General features: G+C 38.0%; 1 protein-coding gene across 3 annotated transcripts in view; it reads left to right on the plus strand.

The window, feature by feature from the left end:
• The first annotated feature begins 5,552 nt into the window (after window positions 1-5,552).
• LOC145777489 (uncharacterized) overlaps window positions 5,553-21,087 on the plus strand; it is a 39,925-nt gene continuing 24,390 nt past the window's right edge. For all 3 annotated transcript variants that reach the window (XM_082588869.1, XM_082588870.1, XM_082588871.1), the window contains exons 1-9: window positions 5,553-5,648; window positions 9,939-9,987; window positions 10,436-10,545; window positions 10,862-11,035; window positions 16,997-17,275; window positions 18,257-18,376; window positions 18,711-18,824; window positions 19,484-19,573; window positions 19,783-19,833. In XM_082588869.1, coding sequence (XP_082444995.1) covers window positions 5,594-5,648; window positions 9,939-9,987; window positions 10,436-10,545; window positions 10,862-11,035; window positions 16,997-17,275; window positions 18,257-18,376; window positions 18,711-18,824; window positions 19,484-19,573; window positions 19,783-19,833 — 1,042 coding nt within the window. In that variant the 5' untranslated portion in view covers window positions 5,553-5,593. The remainder of the gene's footprint in view (window positions 5,649-9,938; window positions 9,988-10,435; window positions 10,546-10,861; window positions 11,036-16,996; window positions 17,276-18,256; window positions 18,377-18,710; window positions 18,825-19,483; window positions 19,574-19,782; window positions 19,834-21,087) is intronic.

The raw sequence follows: 21,087 nt of genomic DNA on the forward strand, positions 1-21,087 counted from the left end.
CCATTACCATTTATCTTGATTTCTACATCCAAAAAAGGTATAGTATCCGTTGCTTTTTCTACAGTAAAATTTATGTTTTGATGTTGCGTATTGAGTACTTCAAGAAACTGTGAACAAGAATTATCGTTATCAAATATGGCAAAAATGTCGTCAATATAACGTAAGTAAAGCTTGGGAAAGAATTGGGAAGTATTTTCAGAAAAAATCTCATTTTCAAGGTGGGCTAGAAAAAAATTGGCAAGAGTGGGACCCAGAGGCGAACCCATAGCCACTCCGTCAATTTGCTTGTACAATTTGTCTTTGTATAGAAACATGCCCTCTGTGGCTAAATGCATCAATTTGATAAAAATGTCTTTTTTGATGAGCGGGTGATTTGGCTGGTCTTCTGCAAATATGTAATTAGCGATAATGTCGATTGGTGATTGGATTGGTGCATACTTTGGTGCTAATCATTATCCGACTTGGTTTTTTAACAAGGTTCTTAGGGGATTTTTGAATTCGGTTTCCACTACGTCTCCAGTTGAGGAACCTGATTTCAAAAACTTTCTAACAATCCCGTTTGTTGGCAAGGAATCCAAACGTTTTGCCACAAGTTTGTCCAGATTTATTGCATTAAAGTTTAACGTTAAGATTTTTCCCGTTTATAAAACATTTAAAGCTGGTTATTATTTTCAGTTGAAGTCTAAAACTCCTTTCCGCTTATGTTCTAACGTCGTGTATAAGTTCACTTGCTCGCATGATGCGAGATCGTCATACGTTGGTATGACCACACGACATTTGGTGACGAGAGTGGGAGAGCATTTGAATTTAGCTAATTTTAATAAAAACAGTGCAATTAAAGACCATATTAGAAACTGCCAATCGTGCTCTAACAATAAACCGTCTTTGCAGTCTTTCAAAATTGTTCGTAAGTGTTTGTCCGAATTCGACACCAAGATTCACGAGGCATTGATCATCAAATCTTTAAACCCAGGGCTCAACAGGCAATTATTTGCTTGCGGAGCTTCTTACCTTTTAGCAGTTTTTTGATTGAATTATCACGTCTTGTGTTTCTCGCATTTACTTTGTTTTGTGCCACTATCTCTTGTGCTTCTGTCTTTCTTGCGTAATCTGCCTGAGTCCTTGTCTGAACAATCAATTAATTTTACCTCTGAAATACTTGACCCGTTGTGCTGTGTAATTTTCAGTTATCATTTTGTGTGAGCGAGGCAGTTTCTCAAATGTTTAGCTTTGACCATATTTTTGCTGTGATACTATATGATTCTTTAGCATTTCTTTTAATAATGTATTTTCTTATAGGCTTGAAAAGGGCTATATGACTAGCCGAAAACGTTCGCTTTTTGTTTTTTGTTTTTATAATGTTAAATGTAGTGTTGTTGCTGAGTTATGTCTGTTTATGATATTAACTTAGTTGGTTAGATCTATGCCTGTGCTTTTCAACGATAGCAAATCTGTTGCAATTGAGCAAGAAATGAATAAATGGGAGACAATTAATTATCGTGAACACGCAGGGCGTGAACTGAAAGACGATCGATTCGCCATTGAAATGCATTGGGCAAAAGCTTCGTTGGGGGGCTGTCTTCGAACAACGATTGCTCGCATATTGAATAAGATATAAAAATGAAAGTTAGCCCTTCAATAAACAGTAATATGTTCTTTTAATTGGTTGTCGTTAAAATGTTTTTATCATTGCAAATAAACTTTTGATAATGGTTTGAATTTGGTCAAGTTTAGGTGGCCACTAGATGAAGCTAGTAGTATTTTGGGACTTGATATTAACTTAGTTGGTTAGATCTATACTTGTGCTTTTCAACGATAGCAAATCTGTTGAAATTGAGCAAGAAATGAATAAATGGGAGACAATTAATTATCGTGATCACATAGGGCGTGAACTGAAAGACGATCGATTCGTCATTGAAATGCATTGGGCAAAAGCTTCGTTGGGGGGCTGTCTTCGAACAACGATTGCTCGCATATTAAATAAGATATAAAAATGAAAGTTAGTACTTCAATACACAGTAACATGTTCTTTTAATTGGATTTGATTTAGATTGTTTATCATTTAAAATGAAGTTTTGGTGAAGTTTTGGTTGAAGTTTTGATGGTCAAGTTTAGGTGACCACTAGATGGAGCTAGTAGTATTTTGGGACTTGGTATTAACTTAGTTGGTTAGATCTATGCTTGTGCTTTCCTACGATAGCAAATTTGTTGAAATTGAACAACAAATCAATAAATGGGAGACAATTTCTTTCCGGTGTGTTTCAGTGCATTTCCACCCCGCTCTTCCTCTTTCATAATAGTCTATTCCAATATGTGTGACGTCATCATTTTTTCCGGTTGACCAACAGGGCGTCTTGTGCAAGAGCACCGAAACATCTTCCTCCCAACTGATTAAGTTTCGATTCGAATAGGCCGTCAGTCAGTTTGAAGTACGCGCGATGACGTGGCCTCTACTAGAGGGCGCCATGGTTCAAACTATGTAATAAGCCCCGAACGTCATTCTTTGTGATTATTTTTCGTTTGGATATTAATTCGTGTAGCCTCGTTTGCAGCCTACTGTAAGCCATAATTTATTTGTCAAATGTTAATCAAAATGATAAAGCCTTGGCAAATTAAGCACGGAAGCAGGTCACTTACGCCGAGAGTTTGACTGTGGATTTAAAGGCTTTGTAACGTCACATTAATGGCTTTGTAACGTCACATACGACTGAATGCAACAATGCAATAGGACAAAATTGGCAAGAGTAACCTTCAGGTATTTATTAAACATTTTTCATCGGTACAAAGCTGACTTCACTCTATCTTTCGGTTTCTTCCTATGCACTATACCGTTGTAGCCTAAGCCTAATTGTTGTAAAATAACAAGCAAAAATATCCAAACATGTGTCCTGTTGCTAAGAAAATGAGTCTGAATGAGGATTTAATCATTTTTTTCCTTTGGTGGGTGGCGCGCATTTGGGTGCGTGTGATTGTGCACAGATCGTTGCATGTTTGACTTCTGGCATGACTAAAGGTTTGGTCATAACTGGTCACCAACTTCATAATTGCCTCAGTTTTTTCTCCCACTCATGATTTTGTTTTGAAAAGCATTCGTAGACTTTTAGCGTTTATTAAAATCGAACGATGCGTCATAATTACATTTCCCTAAGGGCAGCTAACCGTTTCTCGATGCCTACTATTAGAAACATTTAAACATCAGTAGTTTGTTTGAAAAGACTTGACAAAGATCAAAATAGAATAAAACACTTTTCACGACAATGCTATTGGTCGGTGATTATATGAAAAGTATCTTAACGATTTTCTTATCAAGATTTGTTTCCTATTTCAAAGTTTAGTGTTTATCTGTAGATTTTTTTCAAATCTTTTGAATAGTTTGCATTAAAATTGTTAAAGTTTACTTTGCTATCGAAATTATCAATCCGCGTAAAACAACAGCGCTTAGTGTAAGGTTTGTTGATTATATTTTATTTGGTATCTTGTCATCATATCTTACATAATTATAGTTAAAAATAAAAACGTTTTTAACTCTCATATCTGGCATAATAATCTTAGAACTTAAACATTTTGTGCAAGAGCTATAAAGGATTAGGGTGGTTTAGCCCAATTTGAATGCAGCTTAGCCCTTTAGCCAACATCTGCAGACGTTGAATCAATGTAAAAAACGATTGATTTCCTGTCTGGGGAGCTCCGTATGGAAGACCAATAAAAATACTTTTACTGAATGTTTGAATGAAAGATAAATTTATTTTATTACCGGTACTGTAAAACTTCAAAGGGGAAAATTTTTGATTTTAAGGGAGGAATTTTAACCGTGGAAGCGTTTTCCTTTTGACTTAATCAATAGATCATTTTACTCATAAACTTACTTTGTCGTGTTCCTATTTATGTATGATAGACCTAGTTGAAATTTTTTAGCTTGTTAGACTAGAATGAAATTTTTGTATCTAATTTGAATAATGGGACTAAAAGTGTCTTGGGCCATACATGTGCCCATGATGGGTGATAAGTTCCTAGTCTGGCTTTGTTGCTTACCTACACTATTTATTCTCAGCTGCACTATTTAACCGTCAACTTAATTGTTTGCCTTCACCCTGAAAGTAGGCTACTGTTCAGCTCTGCTTTTTTAGGAGGAAAGTGACAAAGTGTCTTATACCATTGACACATTTTTATCGTAAATGAGGTAAATTTGCTATCCACAAAGTAAAAAACTCCAAAATATTGCTCTTGCAAGGTTATTTTTCCTGAAAACAAACTCGTTGTTTTTACTCTGCGACAGCTCATGTTATAACATGGCTTGTGCATAGACGCAACTTGAATACAGTGTTAGCTCAGCATTAAAGTGCAAAACTAGTGATCGTAAAAAGCAACGCTGTAACTTTTTCTGCCATATGCTGATTGCTTAACTTCTCCTCTATTGCCGTACATTTAAAAGCTGCATAATTGTAAGCAAAAGGGAAAAAACCGGTCACTGAACTTGACAGAGTGAAAGTTCAGTTTTTGTCAGAATTATTCTATCCTCTAGGTGCCCCTGAATGGAAAGCAGTCCTGAAATGCCTTTCTGAAGCGCACGCTCCAAGAGCCGAACCAGCGCTGTGTGATCTTGAGTCGAGTGCGTCACCACTGAGCCAACGGGCGGCAACAATACGCAAAAGTGCTTAAAACAAGGCAAAGTCTGACAAAATATGTGAGGATAAGCCTTCCACTCTCCCTGTTGAAGTATTTCCTAATACGAATCTCAGAGTTAGTCTTGTCCATTTTCCCTAGCAATTTTAAATTTGTTGGAACTATGGCAATCTCCTTTTTTAGATTTGCTGTTGTTTTTTTTCTTCTAAGATTCAACCTTTTCTCTCTCGGATAAATGACATTTAATGGTTTGGTTTCAATAAATCAATGGATTTTTGTCTGACACAAACAAAGAAATAAAAAAAGAAAAAATGTATTGTGTTTCTTTGTAGTGTTAGCTGTGTGGATCGCATATCAGAAAAAACGGCAAAAAGTTGGGGGGTCTGGGGGCGAAGCCCCCAGCTCCTTGGATAACCACAAACTTTTTTTCCTAATGGAAATCTGTTTTAAGAAGCCCTAAAATGTGGCAATAAAGTTATTCTTCCGGAAGCCCGAGGTCCACCTTCAACACCCAGAAGGTCAGGATTCGGACCGCGGTCCGCCAGTTGAGTAGCCCTGGCCTAGCCTATATCACTCACAGTGTAGGCTACATGCATTAGGTTTAAAAACGTCACTCTGTCAGTCCCGGTAACCGGCCCAGCGTCAGTGATTCAAGGCCTCTACAAGTATGCGAAACTACTAGCCTAACTTAGCAATAATATATCAAAGGCTTTGTCAGTCTGAGGATAAAGATTCAAAACCAACTGTATCACAATTAACATGTCATCTCATGTCTTATTGCTTTTCCTGGTAAGAGATTTAAAGTAAAAAAAAACGAATAGCGATTGCTAGAATCTCAGCTGCAATGACAGAGCATTGCTTCAAGCCTGGGGCTAAGGCTAATCGTGCATAAAAGAGGGAGCAACTTTTTTGCCGCAGTCAGTCGCTTGTCTTGGAAGAAATAGCAAGATATCGCAGACCAAACATAAAAATGAAAACATCAACTTTGTCGGGAATTATCTTTTACATTGCCATATTTTCAACTGGTAAGTGTTTTATGAAAAATATTAGATCTGTATTAAAACCAGGCATAATTTGAAAGGTAATATATTAATAGTACAGAATATCATCATAAAAACTCAAATGGCATTGCCTTTTTTCTTTGAATTTCTTTTGTAAAATTGCAAGTTTATCAGAAGTCGCAACTATTATTCAAAACTGTGTATAACATAAATTTAGATGACCAGTAGCGAATCTAATTCTTATCTAAAACAATTTTTGAGGGCACCAAAGTTTTAACAAAAAAAAATGTCAGAGAAATAACGAACAATGTAACTGGGATTCAAAGAAGTAGCTAGTTTGATAAAGGCAGGGTTCTGTTTTTTTCCGAAATATACTATCGTGACCAATTTTGTTTTGGTCGTTTTTTGAGTATTTTCTGGCTCAAAAATGTTTTTTTATTTGACGCAGATTTGCGTATTTAATAGATTTTTTTAAATTAAAATTATACTTCTGCAGAAGTTAGAGTAACAAGGTAAAGTTTTAAATCATATTTTTCATTATCACAGAAAGATTTCAATAATTTATTACGGAACACAAAATTTTTAACTTTTACATAGTCCTGAAAACACAACTGCACTATAGCCTACTGTCAATTAAGTTAATAAAATGATTGAGCAAGCCAAGCGAGTGGGGAAAGTATGCGAAAACAGAGAAATATTTTATGTTTTCTTCGATTTATTTTATAGGGAAGCACGTGACCAAGTGCCCCTCCTAGATCCGCTACTAGAGGGGTTATATTAGCTTAACAAGGAAATAGAAAGGGGTATAAGTTTTGAATGCATTGTCATAATTATAATGAATCAATGATATATCATAACCGTGACAAGTCTAATAATAACAATTAATCACAATCCAAATTTTTTCGCTGAAGTAATCATCATGCACAAACTTCAAAGTATAAGCAGAAACCACAATAACTCTACCATGCAAAGAAAGCGATAGGTTTGGCGGTGTATGTGCAGGTGACGCTTATTTTTTAAAAATTGGATGCAGCAGCTACAAACAAATGCTCTCAATGCATAGCAGCAAACTCAATGCAATGGCACTAATATAATTGCCAAAAACAAACGTTAAGCCATGAATTGATTTGTATTTTTATTTGTTTATGCTTCGATGTTGACTGAGTTTGCACTCTTCCATGGTTTACATGTCTTTCCCAACCATCTTTAAAAAGAACTACAATAACGGTAAAAATAAGACTTTTATGATCAATTCTATTAAAGGACTTCATTTTTTGTATTTTATTGCAGCAGCTCTGGTTTCTATATAACCGTCAGCATAGTCTTGTTTAACTGGTTTTAATCTCGAAGAAAAACGCATTTTTGTTTGACCAGCGCGTAATCATACAATCCAAAGGATAAATAGTTTAGTTGGTTTATTTTTTATTTTTCAATGTTGCCACAGGCGGCCTTTCTTTACTTAATGTCAACAATTTTAAACCTTAACACGTTTTAATATCACGCTTTGAGCGCCATTGGCAACACAGCAAGATTTCTAATGATATCGCATTAGCAGTGATGCTTTATATTTTATTTCTATCGCAGTACTATTTTTCAATATTGCATTTTTTGTTGCGTAGACAAAATAAACAGAGCAATTGGTCAAAAATGACAATGTAATTCAAAAATATCAAAAAAAAGCAATTGTAACTAAGAATCATGTATATGCAATAGGTCTGGAATTGTTTTTGATGTTAACAGTTGACAAAATATTTCTCTTGCAAGTTTTACTATGGCTGCTGTTGCTAATCGTAAGCTGCCAACCTTCCAAACGTGTTTTCAACATTCATATTGCTATTATTTTTGCACAACAATTTTGTTCATAGGATTTCTTTGCCTTGATCGTTTGGAAAATAACAAATGACAAAAGACAATTGTATAACGGCTGTCAACCGCTTCATATTTTTTACCAATCACCAAAATCAAGTGTGAAACAAGCTCTGACCTAAAGTCCTTGCTTTTATTAATCGTTATCGGCAAGAGGATCCTCTGACGTTCAACTCCAGTAATCCGGAAAGTTAACGCCCAATATTTTGACAAGATGCGATCGCGTCTTTCGTTATAAAGCAGCGACTCTTCGGGGAAGATATACTTCAAACTTATCTTCTGGCAACGTTTTTGTAACGTTTCAACTGACAGTTTAAAAACGAAATTCAAGTAAATTGAGATTATTTGTTGTACCTCTTAAATCAGTCAATAAAGCACTAGGAAAGTAAACATCTAATTTACCAACCTCTTAAAAGCCAGAAAATATATTGCAAAATTGAAACACAGCGTCCAGTCGTTCACGTGCAAATGTGGCCGGGTGCTATAAGCCTAACATTATAGTACACAAAACTCACACGCTCACACCAATTTAAAACCTACTCCGCCTGGTATGGATGGAGAGTCATGTAACAGGCCCACAGCCCAACTATACCATTGTTTCGCTGTATTTTTATTTGTTTTCGTGATGTTTTAACAGTTCGGAGGCCGCTTTGGTGTTGTTGTACGCTTTTGTAATTTTGTGTATCTAATCTAATCTAATGACGCAAAAGCACTTATGTCATTGTGACCAGATGAATAATGATTCTGTAACATGTTGCTCCTGTTAGAGCCTCAGGGTCTCTTATCATTGGGCCGGTTTTCAACATTACACCAAAATACAACCTGTGATTAGGTTTAGTGATAGCTTGTGCTTCGCATTGTGGGAAGCCCTTCCCTTTTCCGATAATAGCATTGACCGTTGTGGTTTAATCCCCCTCGGGCAAATGGTGTCGTTGCATGTGACAAGGAGCAAGAAATTAGTTTGTAAATGATGTTTCAAGCAAAGTACAATGACTTGCTGCATGATCACAACATAAATTGGCATGAAAACATTTTTCATCATAACAAATGACTGATTGCTTTGCTTGCAAAGTGTAGGCCTACCAATCACGTAGTGAAAAATGTCATTTGGAGCAGCATGAGCTTTATTTGATTGCCTGTGGCAACAACCGTGGTGGTGACATCATCCAAGCAACACGAGACATTTAGCTACTTTCGTTTAACATGTTATTGAAAAATTCAATGCCTACTGTATATTGTTATCATTCGTAGCTTGTGTACTCTCTGTTCAAATTCATTTCAAATGTCTTTCAATTTTCTGCTGCCCCCCAAAAAAACGGACCTACATGATTTTGTGGCCCGTTCAACCTTCGAAATTGCTTCTCGTCTCTCAAAAATAATTTGGGTCCTCTGCTATTTAGCCAGGGTTTGGAAAGTATAAAATTTAAACTGGCTAGACAACAGCATTTATTCATTAATCCAACACAATGTGGCGGTGCGTTGCCGTATGTTGCGTGGACTACAACGTCACTTCGGAGCTCGAAAGGACGTTAGTTCGACACCCGTCCAGAGCACAGAGATTTTTCTTGGAAACGCAGTTGGGATAAGACAAGCTCAAGTGTCTTATATTATGAAGATAGTTTTCCGCACAATGGTTGGTGATTTTGATAAAATAAACAAAAATGAAAAAAGCCAACCTTTCTGTCCATCTTCAGACAACAGGGATGACATTAATAACAAATTAAGAACAGCTTGATGCAAAAAATGCTATAAAGAAGCAAATTAGCTTAAGTTACGTCTAAACAAACAGATTAGGTTAAAACTAAAGTAAAAAAACTGTGGACATTTTTATTTTGTGTTTTGTTTATTCTTGATGCTTCCGAAATCATAAATAAGAGGAATCACCTGAAACAGTTTAGATAAAGAGTTTGCTTATTTCTTCATTTACGAGCTGCCTTTTGCACATGGTAAAAATTAAACTTTATCTGCGTCCATTAATTTGTGTTGTGCTAGCACCCTGACAGAAAATCCGTCATTTTTACATTGATTCAACGTCTGCAGACGTGTGTAATGCTGATAGAAACCAGCTGAACTCTTCAGCTTGAAGGTCACAGGAGAGAGCCAATTGTCAAACAATGGATTCACTTGCTTTAATTTTTTGTTGCATTTTTATCAGTCTCAGCTTCATCAGCTGTGGCAAGCAAAGTTCTATTTGAATCAGTTGAAAATCTCTCTCATCAACCAATTGTTATATCTGATCGTTTTTCAAGCGTCAAAAACTTGAACTAAACGGATACATGTAAAAATCCATTTTTATTTCCAGATTCCAGAAATTATAAAATCTAGTTTTTTTACATTATGATCACGTTTGTAAAATTTGAACCGTCGTTAGGTTATGTGAATTCATAACATTGATATTGTTTTTCGTTCAGTGTATTTATATCATTCATAAATTCATTTTATTTTCAGTATATGTGACAGCCCAGGAGTTAAAATGTGGAGTTATTATTAGTCAGAGGTAAGACTGTTTTAAAATTCGAAGCATTGGCGCTCATTTAGCTTTTAAACAAATAATTCTAAATTTGACTTCATTTTGACCGGTTACCGTAATATTCATAAGTTATGATATTTGAGTGTTGAAAAATTTACTTCTGTCAAGTGTCAACATAGACTACATACTTTATTAGTAGACATTTTTTGTTTGTCTTTGAGTTTTGATTTTTACAACAGCTATGCAACTTAAATGTTTGTAAACGATTTTGTTTTGATTTGAAACAGTTAAGTCTAAGTAGCATAAGTAGCAGTAACAAGCGGGTGGGCTTAATAAGCTGGGACTACTAGTATCATGCAAACTTGTGCTTTTCAGTCTCCTTGTTTATGTTGCAATATTAGGCTATTTTCACACAAGACATAACAATTACGAGTTTGGATGCAATTACACCACATTAGACTTTCAAACATTTCAGAACATCCTGCGGAGGAGGTACGGAGCAACAGTGCGCAAATCGTGGTTGTTGTTATGATCCCGATGTTCCTCCAGGCAGCACACCACATTGCTATTTTTCTGGTGAAATTGGTAAGCAGTATAAATAATTTCAACTTGAACTGCATTAAAAGTTTGTCACGTTTGAACCTGAATGAAAATAAAAGATTTTTTTTTTGTTTTTTGGCAGCTGATTGTAGCGAGATTTGATAGCGATAGACACGTGTTTCGTCTATCAGTATCGCACCTCTAATTTATGCCGCAGAATTTCTGTGACATTTTAAACATTTCCTCTTGTACTCAACGTCGTTATAAAAAGAATTAGTTTATTACATTCTCTAGTACTCCAGTTCAATCTAGTCTTTGTTTGCATTAGTTTAGTTCAATTTTTTCTTATGTATTTTGACAGCTCCTAAGTTCAGCGACTGGGACGATTGGGGTGAGTGCTCTGAGACTTGTGGAACCTCTGGGATCCGATCAAGAGAAAGAAGATGCGCTTATCCAGATGGACGACCGGCTCCAGTCGAAACCTGCACCGGACGATCACGAGAAATTGAGGAATGCAACAGAGAAACATGCGTTGGTATAAAATATTATCTCGTGTATTTATATTAACTTATCTAAAATTAGAAAATTATAGCTTGTACGGTGATGTGACTAGCTGACTATACTCTTTTTAACAAAGTGAACTTTAGTTCGTATCCTTTTTTTAAATAAGGTATCCCTTGTAGGCCTATGTGTTTATTTATACTGCGTAATCTAAGTTTTCAAAAGTTCTTGGTTATGTGTTCGTGGGATGTTAACATCGCAGTTTTGTTAGCTGTGAAGGATGGCATGCACTGTTTGGTGTTGAACTTTCGTGTCAATATTCAGCCACAGATTAATCTTCTTAATTAATTTCATTCATAATTAACGGCCACTATTTGTAGCTTTATGCGTGCCGATAGCAGGACTATTCAAATACTTGGTTGGTTTGGATCTTTATCTCAGGGCAACTTAGCCTCTGATAAGTTATCTCTCGCAGTTTCACATTATTTAATACGACCTTGAATTAACATTAACCTTCTGATGTCTTCTATAAACTGTTGGTTTGATAACTAGCGCAGGAGGTCAATCTCTTCAATAAAGACCAAATTTTGAGGGTTTACACAAAAATTTCTTTCTTTCGTACTTTTTCCCATACATTCAATCATCATCATCATTGTTCTTTCTTTTTGATAACCGCTATGTATGAGCTGCTATCCAACCTGTCTTCTTCCTAACTTTCGACTCAAGTTCCACATGTGTTGAGTGAAGATTGATGGTATATTGTTAACAAGAGACGGGTTCAATTGTGATGTGGAATAGTCACTTCACACTCTTATTACGTCCGTCCGTTAGATTCACACATCGTAAAAGGAAGACGAAACACGTTTGTAAAACACAAGTTAGAAAAATAGAGAAAGAATGACGAGAGATTGTCGCTCAAGCGTGACAGTGCATCGCAATGATGACGTCACGATTGCGCGACAATCTATCACAATACGGAGACAGATAACTTGGCCATAATTTTGTGAACATAGCAGCCTCCAAGATGAATATTACAATATCCATCTTCCAGAAGATTATTTTTACCTAAGCGAAATTACTCAACATTGGCCAATGGCCATACCTAACACACATTAAACATAATTGCAATGTCGCATAAAATTGTCGTATAAATAACATACATACGACATAGTCATGTAGATGAACCTGTAGTCCCGCACTGCTGTCTGAAGGTATTTAAAACGGACCCTGCTCACACGACATTACAGTACTAACACACCATACACCTAAAGTTATACAAAACAAAGTTGTCATATGAAGATACTAAATTAAATGTGAAAGAATGAATAAGATGCTCAGCTTAGTCACAGGTATCACAAGCAAATTTGCTGTAAGCGATATTGGCGTAACTCAAAGTGACAATATGTACTTGACAAATACATACGGTTCCAGCCAGACTGTATCTATTTAATTTGTAAACAGTGAGCATAAGCAGCATACATCATACAAGTCATAAACAATTTAACATTAATAATAAAGTGAACACATTTTCTATGAGTGACGTCCCTTAACGTCCATCTGGGGGGCCCGAACCAACTGGAGCGAGCACAGCAGTGCGTGTCCGCGCGCCCTCTACCGGAGCAACGCAAGAAATATCACGAAGCACGGTTTCAACGTGCGACTTCTTTGTGTTAGTGTCCCATGCTACCACAGCCACCCTCACCCTTCTCACAAACTCTTTACCCTTTCGATGCTGCGGTCAAATTTCAACCACTCTGCCGACTCGGTAGTCCCCTCGTTTAGGCCGATCATTCATATCCCATACCAGGACCAAGTCTCCGGGTTCTAAATTGCGACAGATGTCTCTCCATTTTCTTCGACCCCGCAACTTAGGTAGGCAGAAATCTGTCCAGTGACCCCAAAACTTATCAGCGAGTGACATGCTTTGCCGCGAATCTGCCAGCATGGCCTCTTTTAACTCCTGCCTTAATTCATCCACCATGCAGTCGCGCGTCAAATTTTCACGTTTCAACCAGTTCACGTTCTCAAGGTCATCGCAAACATCACAAACTACTTTCCTGACTGTGACACGACTGTCCGAACAGAGAGGAGACCGCCCCCCACCGGCTAGCCATCCCAACGGTGTGTTGATCGCGTGCGGCTCATACAACGTTTTACCAACTCGCTCTTCAAGCACAGTTAACAAGAATGGACAGTCATCGCCTATCAAAATGTCCACAGTCTGACGATTTTCTAATTCAAACACACTAATGTCATCAAAATGTCTGTAACCACTCAATTCTTGCTTATGGGGCAAGGTTTCAATGTCATCGCTCCATGGCGTCGAACAAACAACATTATCTATGTTAAAACTCTCACCAGTCGACAACGATTTTACCATAAATTTGACCAAACCAGTATCAACTTTCGCATCACCGTTCAAGGTTTTCATGGTAAAGGAAATGTTTTCATAGGGCTGTAACCCCAACTCTGCACACAATGATTTTGATACCAGCGTTATCTGGGATCTATAATCAAGCTGACAGTACACCAACTTTTCTAAGCCAGTTGCCGGGTTTATGACCTTCACAGCAACTGTTCGGTTTAAAACTTTACAAGGTGTCACTTTCACATTTCTCAAAGAGACTGATTTTTCTGTACCTTGAACTCCAGTTTTATTAACCGCAGACTTGTCAACTTTGTCCACGGCGGACTCGCGTACCTTCTTTGGAACTGGTTTGTTTGCTGGCCTATCATTAACGACCCATTCATGCAACATAGCGAAATGCTTCGGCGTTTTATAGTTAGCATCCTGACACTGATCACAGTTCATGGCACAGCGACAATCTCTAGCCCGATGCTTTCCTCCACAATTATAACAGAGCCAATGTTTGTAGAAAAACTCTTCACGCTTTGCCACAGTCATACCCTGCAAACGATGACATACCTCCAAACCATGTTCCACATTCACACCAAACGAAAGGCAACACTCACACAACGAGACACTCGTTTTTGACGTTGCGGAATTTATATTACTATTGCCGTCGACCTTGGCCGCCGTATGTTTCACTTGAAATGCACCCGCGTCCCTTTTACTCTCCGACTTACCAAAAGAATGGTCATTGCTCGACTTATGGTCCTCACTCATTAACCAAACGCCAAAGTCGGTTGATTTCGCATTTTCTTCCGCAATAACAAACTGCAACAAACTATCAAAGGAAGGGTCCGCCGTACAACCAAATTGATCACCTAAGAAATCAATGAAGCGTTGACGCGCATAAACGGGCAAACGTTTAGCTAGATCACAGACAAATTTCCCTTCAAGGTAGTCCAACCGCTTGTATGCTGCCGCATATATTTGGCAATCTAGTAATTCTGCCCGAAACTTGCGCCAACCAGTAATGTCAGCCCCCGACACACGCGGTCCAAATCGAATACTCTTAACACAAGACTCAGAATTAAAACCGCCGCGAACAGAAAATCTTAAAGACAAACGCTCCAATGCCATATTAGCACGCATTGCTTCGTTGTAACCTGGGGTGCTACTTATCACCAAGCTTATGTCTTGTGCAGCAGTTTTGATACACGCTGCTCTAATCAAGCTCAGTCTCATATCCTCATACGGGCATTTTTCTAACAAAGCATTTATCTCGTTTCTAAAAACAATAAAGGGCATAGAAAACCCGTCATATTTTATAAGCGAGGCCATGTCAAGATAGTCCTTCCCTGACGCCTTTTCGCACGCTCCGTCGTAGGCTAGGGGCGGTTTCTGTTCTCTCCTTGCCATCACGTCACTTTCATGCAGGGGTAAGCCATGATACCCATCATGGACTGCACTACCCTTAGGGATATACCTAGTAGTATCAGTAAATCCTGGCGGAGGTCTAATAGGTCTCTCATAGACAGGTACATTTAAGCTAGGGGCCATTAACTCGTCTGCTTCGTTAGCAGCCTCCATATGGGCACAGAATTTAGACAACACTGAGTGAGGGGCTTTTTTTGATTTCTCGCTTTCCTTGAGATGGAGACCATCTTTCACCAGGGCGCTCGTCTTGGAATCCCGCGTGCGATAACTCCTCAAGCTATGTGTCTTCTCTGTATAGCATTCCGACATGGCCATCTGCTTCTGCAAGCTTGCACGTACTTGTAACTCCCTAAGCTCTCTGGCCAGCTTACGCTCTTCCCGGGCCTCCTTAAGCTCTCTGGCCAGCTTACGCTCTTCTCGGGCTTCCTGTTCTCGGGCCTCCTTCAATTTCCTTGTCTCTCGCGCCTCATCTAAGCGGTTCTCAATTTGAATCTGTTCTAACTGGGTTTCCAGATCAATCTGAGCTAGAATATGCGCAGACCTTCTGCTTTTCCCTGCAGATGAGGGAGGGACCCCAATTGTTATGTTTGGCAGGGAAGCTGAATTGACTGGGAGCGAGTCTGTTAGCTCCTCCCATCGTTCCTTACATCTCCTCACCAACATCTCAAACTCGGGGGCGACTCGAGGTTCGGCGTCCTCCTTCTGCGTAATGGCACAAAAGTCTCTAACCCTCCAATCTAGAGCCTTGACGTGCTGTGATTCAAACTCTATGACTTGGTCTCTGGTTCTTAGTTCCCCCAGCTGTCTCGTGGCCGCACTGATGTCACTAAGTAACTGACGCCTTCGTTGACGGGCTTCCCCGTCATTCTGTAGCCCTAACACTTCCTGTTGAACCTCCTCTCTACCGACCTCTGAGGGCAGTTGTGATTGTACTACTGGTCCACTCACCGGAAGCCGCGCTACGGTGGCCCCACTCTCCACGATAGATCCACCTCGCCCCACCAAAGAGCGGCGGACCGGCTCCTGTACACTCCCCAGCCCGCCCGAGACCCACAGACAGTCCTCAAGGGAAGCGGCACTCATAGTTATTTCAGTAACTTATTAAATGGAATATGTACGGTAATCAACAAATTATCTTTTACTACTAAATTGCAGTAGGCTACACAAATTTGCTATAAAGGCTCGATAACATACACAATCAAATAAGTAACACACTGACCAGAGGCAGGAAATAGTCCTCGCACCACTGCCCTTACGAGAAGCGTCGCACTCTTTGTCCACGTGATCCAGTTTCAAAATGGCGTCGCGCGCTTCGTCTTGTGGTCGGTGGAATAACACAGTTTCTTGCTCTCCTCGGGCAGTTCGATCGTCGACGGATTGTTGGTCTGGTGACCGTTCCCCAGCCGCTTCAGGCAGTATAAAGTAACCGTGCTTATACTGCCCCACAGTAGAATTAGTGACTTCTCTAGCTGGAGATCTGGTTTCGCTTTTTCGATTGCTGTTCTTTGGCCGCTTCGGTTGGCCAGCAATATGCGTTTTACAACACCAGCAAAAAACAATTCTTGTAGCTTCACGATTGAAGTGACCAGAGCCACACAATTGAAGATGGGTACGGTAACTACAGACTCACGATTGAAGTGACATCCCGTTTAACACAATTGAAGATGTTCTACAGACTCACGATTGAAGTGACCAGAGCCACACAATTGAAGATGTTCTTTCTTTTTGATAACCGCATGTATGAGCTGCTATCCAACCTGTCTTCTTCCTAACTTTCGACTCAAGTTCCACATGTGTTGAGTGAAGATTGATGGTATATTGTTAACAAGAGACGGGTTCAATTGTGATGTGGAATAGTCACTTCACACTCTTATTACGTCCGTCCGTTAGATTCACACATCGTAAAAGGAAGACGAAACACGTTTGTAAAACACAAGTTAGAAAAATAGAGAAAGAATGACGAGAGATTGTCGCTCAAGCGTGACAGTGCATCGCAATGATGACGTCACAATTGCGCGACAATCTGTCACAATACGGAGACAGATAACTTGGCCATAATTTCGTGAACAATCATTTTAAGCCCGTGGCAGCCCACTGCTGAACGAAAGCCTTTCCTTTTTCCCATACAAACTCTTTAAATTCCACGTTTGTTTAGGCTTATGCGATGATACTCTTTTGATATTTTTTACTGATCATTGAAATGTTTTGCAGTTTCTACAACATCGGCGGCTGCAACAACCACGGCGCAATCATGCTCCAATTTTCTTGGAACCTGTGACAATTTTGCTCGCTTTTGTACCAGTAACACAAGTCTTGGCCGGTCTATTGCTCGATTCTGCTTGAAGACTTGTGGTAGTTGCTCCGATAATGGACAGCCAGCCTCAACTGCCCCCACTCAAGCAGCAATTGTCTCGGCGAGCACAAAAACCACCCCCGAACCAACTACCACGGTTTCAACGACGACTCCCCCACCAACTAAGTATCCTCTATGTAAGTTATTAAAGATCACACAATAATATTTCTACAACCGTTCTCACATTAATAGAGTTTTTTTAATCCAAGAGGCACCACTCAGTGAAAGAATTGCTTTTAATGGAGTAACCTACGCATATCAAATTGTGTCGAACAAAGTGGAGCTTAAAACATCTTTAAAATGTTGGGAGCTGTCGAAAAGTGTATCCTGTTATTGGTAGAGTTCTGTATGTTGCATACAATCGACACTAAACAGTGTGATATTTTTGATATAATTTTTAGGTGTATAACCATGGCTACTAAGATGTCTCCTAGAGCTACCTTAATATCTCTAGGTGGCCATGGTATAACCATGGCCACCTGGAGTTGCGGCCTGATTTGTCACATTTTGCAGATTTTGATCACAGCTACTGCTAGTGCTTGACTGACATTTTTTGAGATGTTTTTACTTTTTGCGGTTTCCTAATGACATAAAACTTTTTTGTTGCCTTGGGGAAGCAGTAGCAAATGAGAAAAAGTAAGTTGAAAAACGCAAAATCAGACTGTTATTGAAAAATTAACAGTGTGACTAAAACCTTCGAAATCAAATTTTCTTTGTTTTTCAACATGTGAGGATGTTAAAACCTATTGTGTCATCTGAGGAAAAGAATAAAGAAAGCGTAAAAATCTAATTTTTAGAAAAATTTATTTAAACGTTCGCCCAAAGTTAGAAAAACCTGGAAATTTCTGAAAAATGTGACAAATCAGGCCGTATCTTTAGGTGGTCATGGTATAACCTACTATTAACCTACGTGAACCAGTGTTGCGTAACATTGCTTCTGTCAGGTTGTGTGTAGGTTACACGTCAGCAGGCTAGTTTGACTTTTAAACACTTCCGTGCTTTAGTTTGTCAGTTTGCGATTAACGCCGAGGGTAAAGCATTTTAATATTTTGCTAAGCAATTAATTCATGTTGAGTGGTCGTGGGTTTTAGAGTTAACTGTTTCTGTGTTATGTTTAGCCCAATGCATCGATGAGTACGACACTTGTGACCGAGTTCTTGAGTTTTGCACTGAAGACAAATATAAAGAAGACCTTACAAAATTCTGCAGGTTCACCTGCAACCTATGCGACAAAGCAGGTTAGTTTAGCGATAGGCCAACGCTACGTTATTGGCTGATTACTTTGATGTATTTTTAAAGGGCTTTGCATAAACCAAAATGAAATGCGTAGTTAAGACTCTGAGAGGAAAGTTAGCTATAAGAAACTCACTGCCACCATTTAGGCCTGGTAAGCGATGCAATATAGTTAATTAGACTAAGTCTATATTTTTAACTAAAATGTAAACCTCAGTAAAGTGGTGGCATAGATGTTTTGTTTTCTATGATAAGAGGAGATTTTCTTGTTGTTGCTTACGCTATTTTCTAAATTACGTAGTTAAATTTATGCATCTTTATTTTACTTATTTTTTCCAGAGCCTCCTTGCAACGACTCTCGTCCGTCTTGCTCCCAATTTGTATCATTTTGCAGCCGAGATAATTACAGGAAATCTTGTCCTCGAACATGCAACGCTTGTCCAACAACTGTTGGTATGACTTTAAGCATCAACCTTCTTGTAGTTCAAATTCTTCACTTCATACAAGCTCTGTGCAACTTACTACAAATTTCTATAAGAAAATCCCTACTTTAGTTTTATCCATTCCTTGCTTAACCGTTCCTATTGAAATTAATTCCATAAAAGCGATGCCGTCAAGTAGGAAATTCTAATACTCACAGAATGTAGTGAAATGTTTGTCGTTCTATAAGTTGCATGGTTGTGTGTGTGTGTGTGTGTGTGTGTGTGTGTGTGTGTGTGTGTGTGTGTGTGTGCGTGTGTGTGTGTGTGTGTGTGTGTGTGTGTGTGTGTGTGTGTGTGTGTGTGAGTGCGTATGTTAAAAATTTATTTTTCAAACAGTGTGGATTTAATTTTTATGTCTGTAGGTAACTAACTTTTCAGATGCTTTGATAGTTTTTTGATTGATGATCCCCAAGAAAGTACTGTATGGACAAAATCAATGAAATCAGCAAAAAGTAGGCTTTTATTTCCAAGCAAAGCATTAAATGTTAACTTGATTTTCACTAAACTTTAAATCGGTTCCAATCAATAGCATAATATACAGTACAACAGTTCAAAATTGCTCAGCATTTGACACCTGTCAAACTTCATCCATATTAATTTTTTTTTAACTTGATGTTGCTTTTGTTTCAGATATCGCCACAGCGCCTACTCCATCCCAAGTGCTTTCTGAAAATGTTGTCACCACAATTCTCACCACCACTTCTACAGAACTTGCTAGTGGTAAGTACATCTCAATCACTTGTTGACAAGCGTTTTAGTTGAAAAATAAAAATCTGCAAAAAGTTATATTGGACCAAAATACCCTAAAACGTTTACTCTAAAAATTTGTAAAAACTTACAGTACTGAGAGTTTTGGAGTCGGATATTTTATCCAGTATGCAAATATCTGGATTGTTTACACAAAATTTTAATCAGTTTTTGACTTTCAGCTGTGGTTGAAGCTGCGCTGACTACGACGTCTGCTTCTTCTCCAATCTCAGGTTGGTGATAGCTTTTGAAGAGATTCAGATTTATTTTAACATTACATTTTTTGAATAAAATCAGAAGTAGATAAAAATTCATTTTTATTCATTTGAAATTGATGGTTTCTTAACCGCCGGTAATTATTATAATAAATAATTTAATAGAAATATTATTATTTTATTTGAATAAGGACCTTCTGATAATCCCCCTTTTAGGATGAAACAGGCTGTAGAGGTTTGAAAAAGTAATAACTATATATTTGAAGTAATTCGCTCTGCTTGTTTTTTTGCTTGGTATTGAGCACTTTTTGTAGTATTAATAGAATTTATTGATTATTATACTATTTATATATATTAATATTAATACATTAGTAGACAATGATTCAAAGTAAAAAGGTAAATATTTGCAGTTGTCTTGTGCAGGGTTTTTTTTAGGGTTTGGTTTGGGTGACCGCTAAGTAGGTTTAAGAGACCGCAAGTGTTTCATTTAAATACCAAAAAATAGCCATATTTGCTTAAGACATATAGCGAGAAACAACCATTACTTTTCTACTGTAGTTGCAAGTCCAAATTTTGGAAAACCGCTGGAGAAATTTGGGGACTGTTTCGGTCCCCCAAAACACCTTAAAAAAAACACTGGTCTTGTGTATGTTTAATCAATTGCATCATTTTTTATCATATCTACTGTACACAATTGCTTCAAAGTTCTATTCATAGGGAAATTTGTAATCGAATACTTTGATAGTTCAAATTTGATCCTTCAATTATTCTCCAGCTCCACGAGATAAAAATTTCCGGTATTATACTTGTGAAAGGGCAAAATATTACTGCTGATAAAATCACGCCTGTATTAAAATGCAAAAATTTCTTTACAGATATGTGTAAACTTATATGATTTCAATGACTATTTTCTTTGTAATAATGTTTCAGTTTACAGATTTATATTAAACTGTTTTTCAAAGAAACTTTGGCTAAATCAAAGTTGAGACTATACAACAAATTTCAAATATCCCTTCTATGGTTTCACGCACTTTAATCTTTCTACCTCTTATGAAGATCGACATAAATAACTGTACCGCAGGCTACTGTACCGTATAATGAAGAACCCGCGCATACTGCAAAGTGGCGTGACATGTTATTATAATATAGCCTACTTATTTTATTCACTGTTTTACTTCTCTTGTAAAACGTTTTGCTGTCAACTCAACTCTACTTGTATTTCACAAACAAAATATAAGATATTTTAAACAAATTGCTAGGCCAGTTGCATAC

This window comes from Aplidium turbinatum, chromosome 9, assembly GCF_918807975.1.
Source record: "Aplidium turbinatum chromosome 9, kaAplTurb1.1, whole genome shotgun sequence".
Taxonomy (NCBI): Eukaryota; Metazoa; Chordata; class Ascidiacea; order Aplousobranchia; family Polyclinidae; genus Aplidium; species Aplidium turbinatum.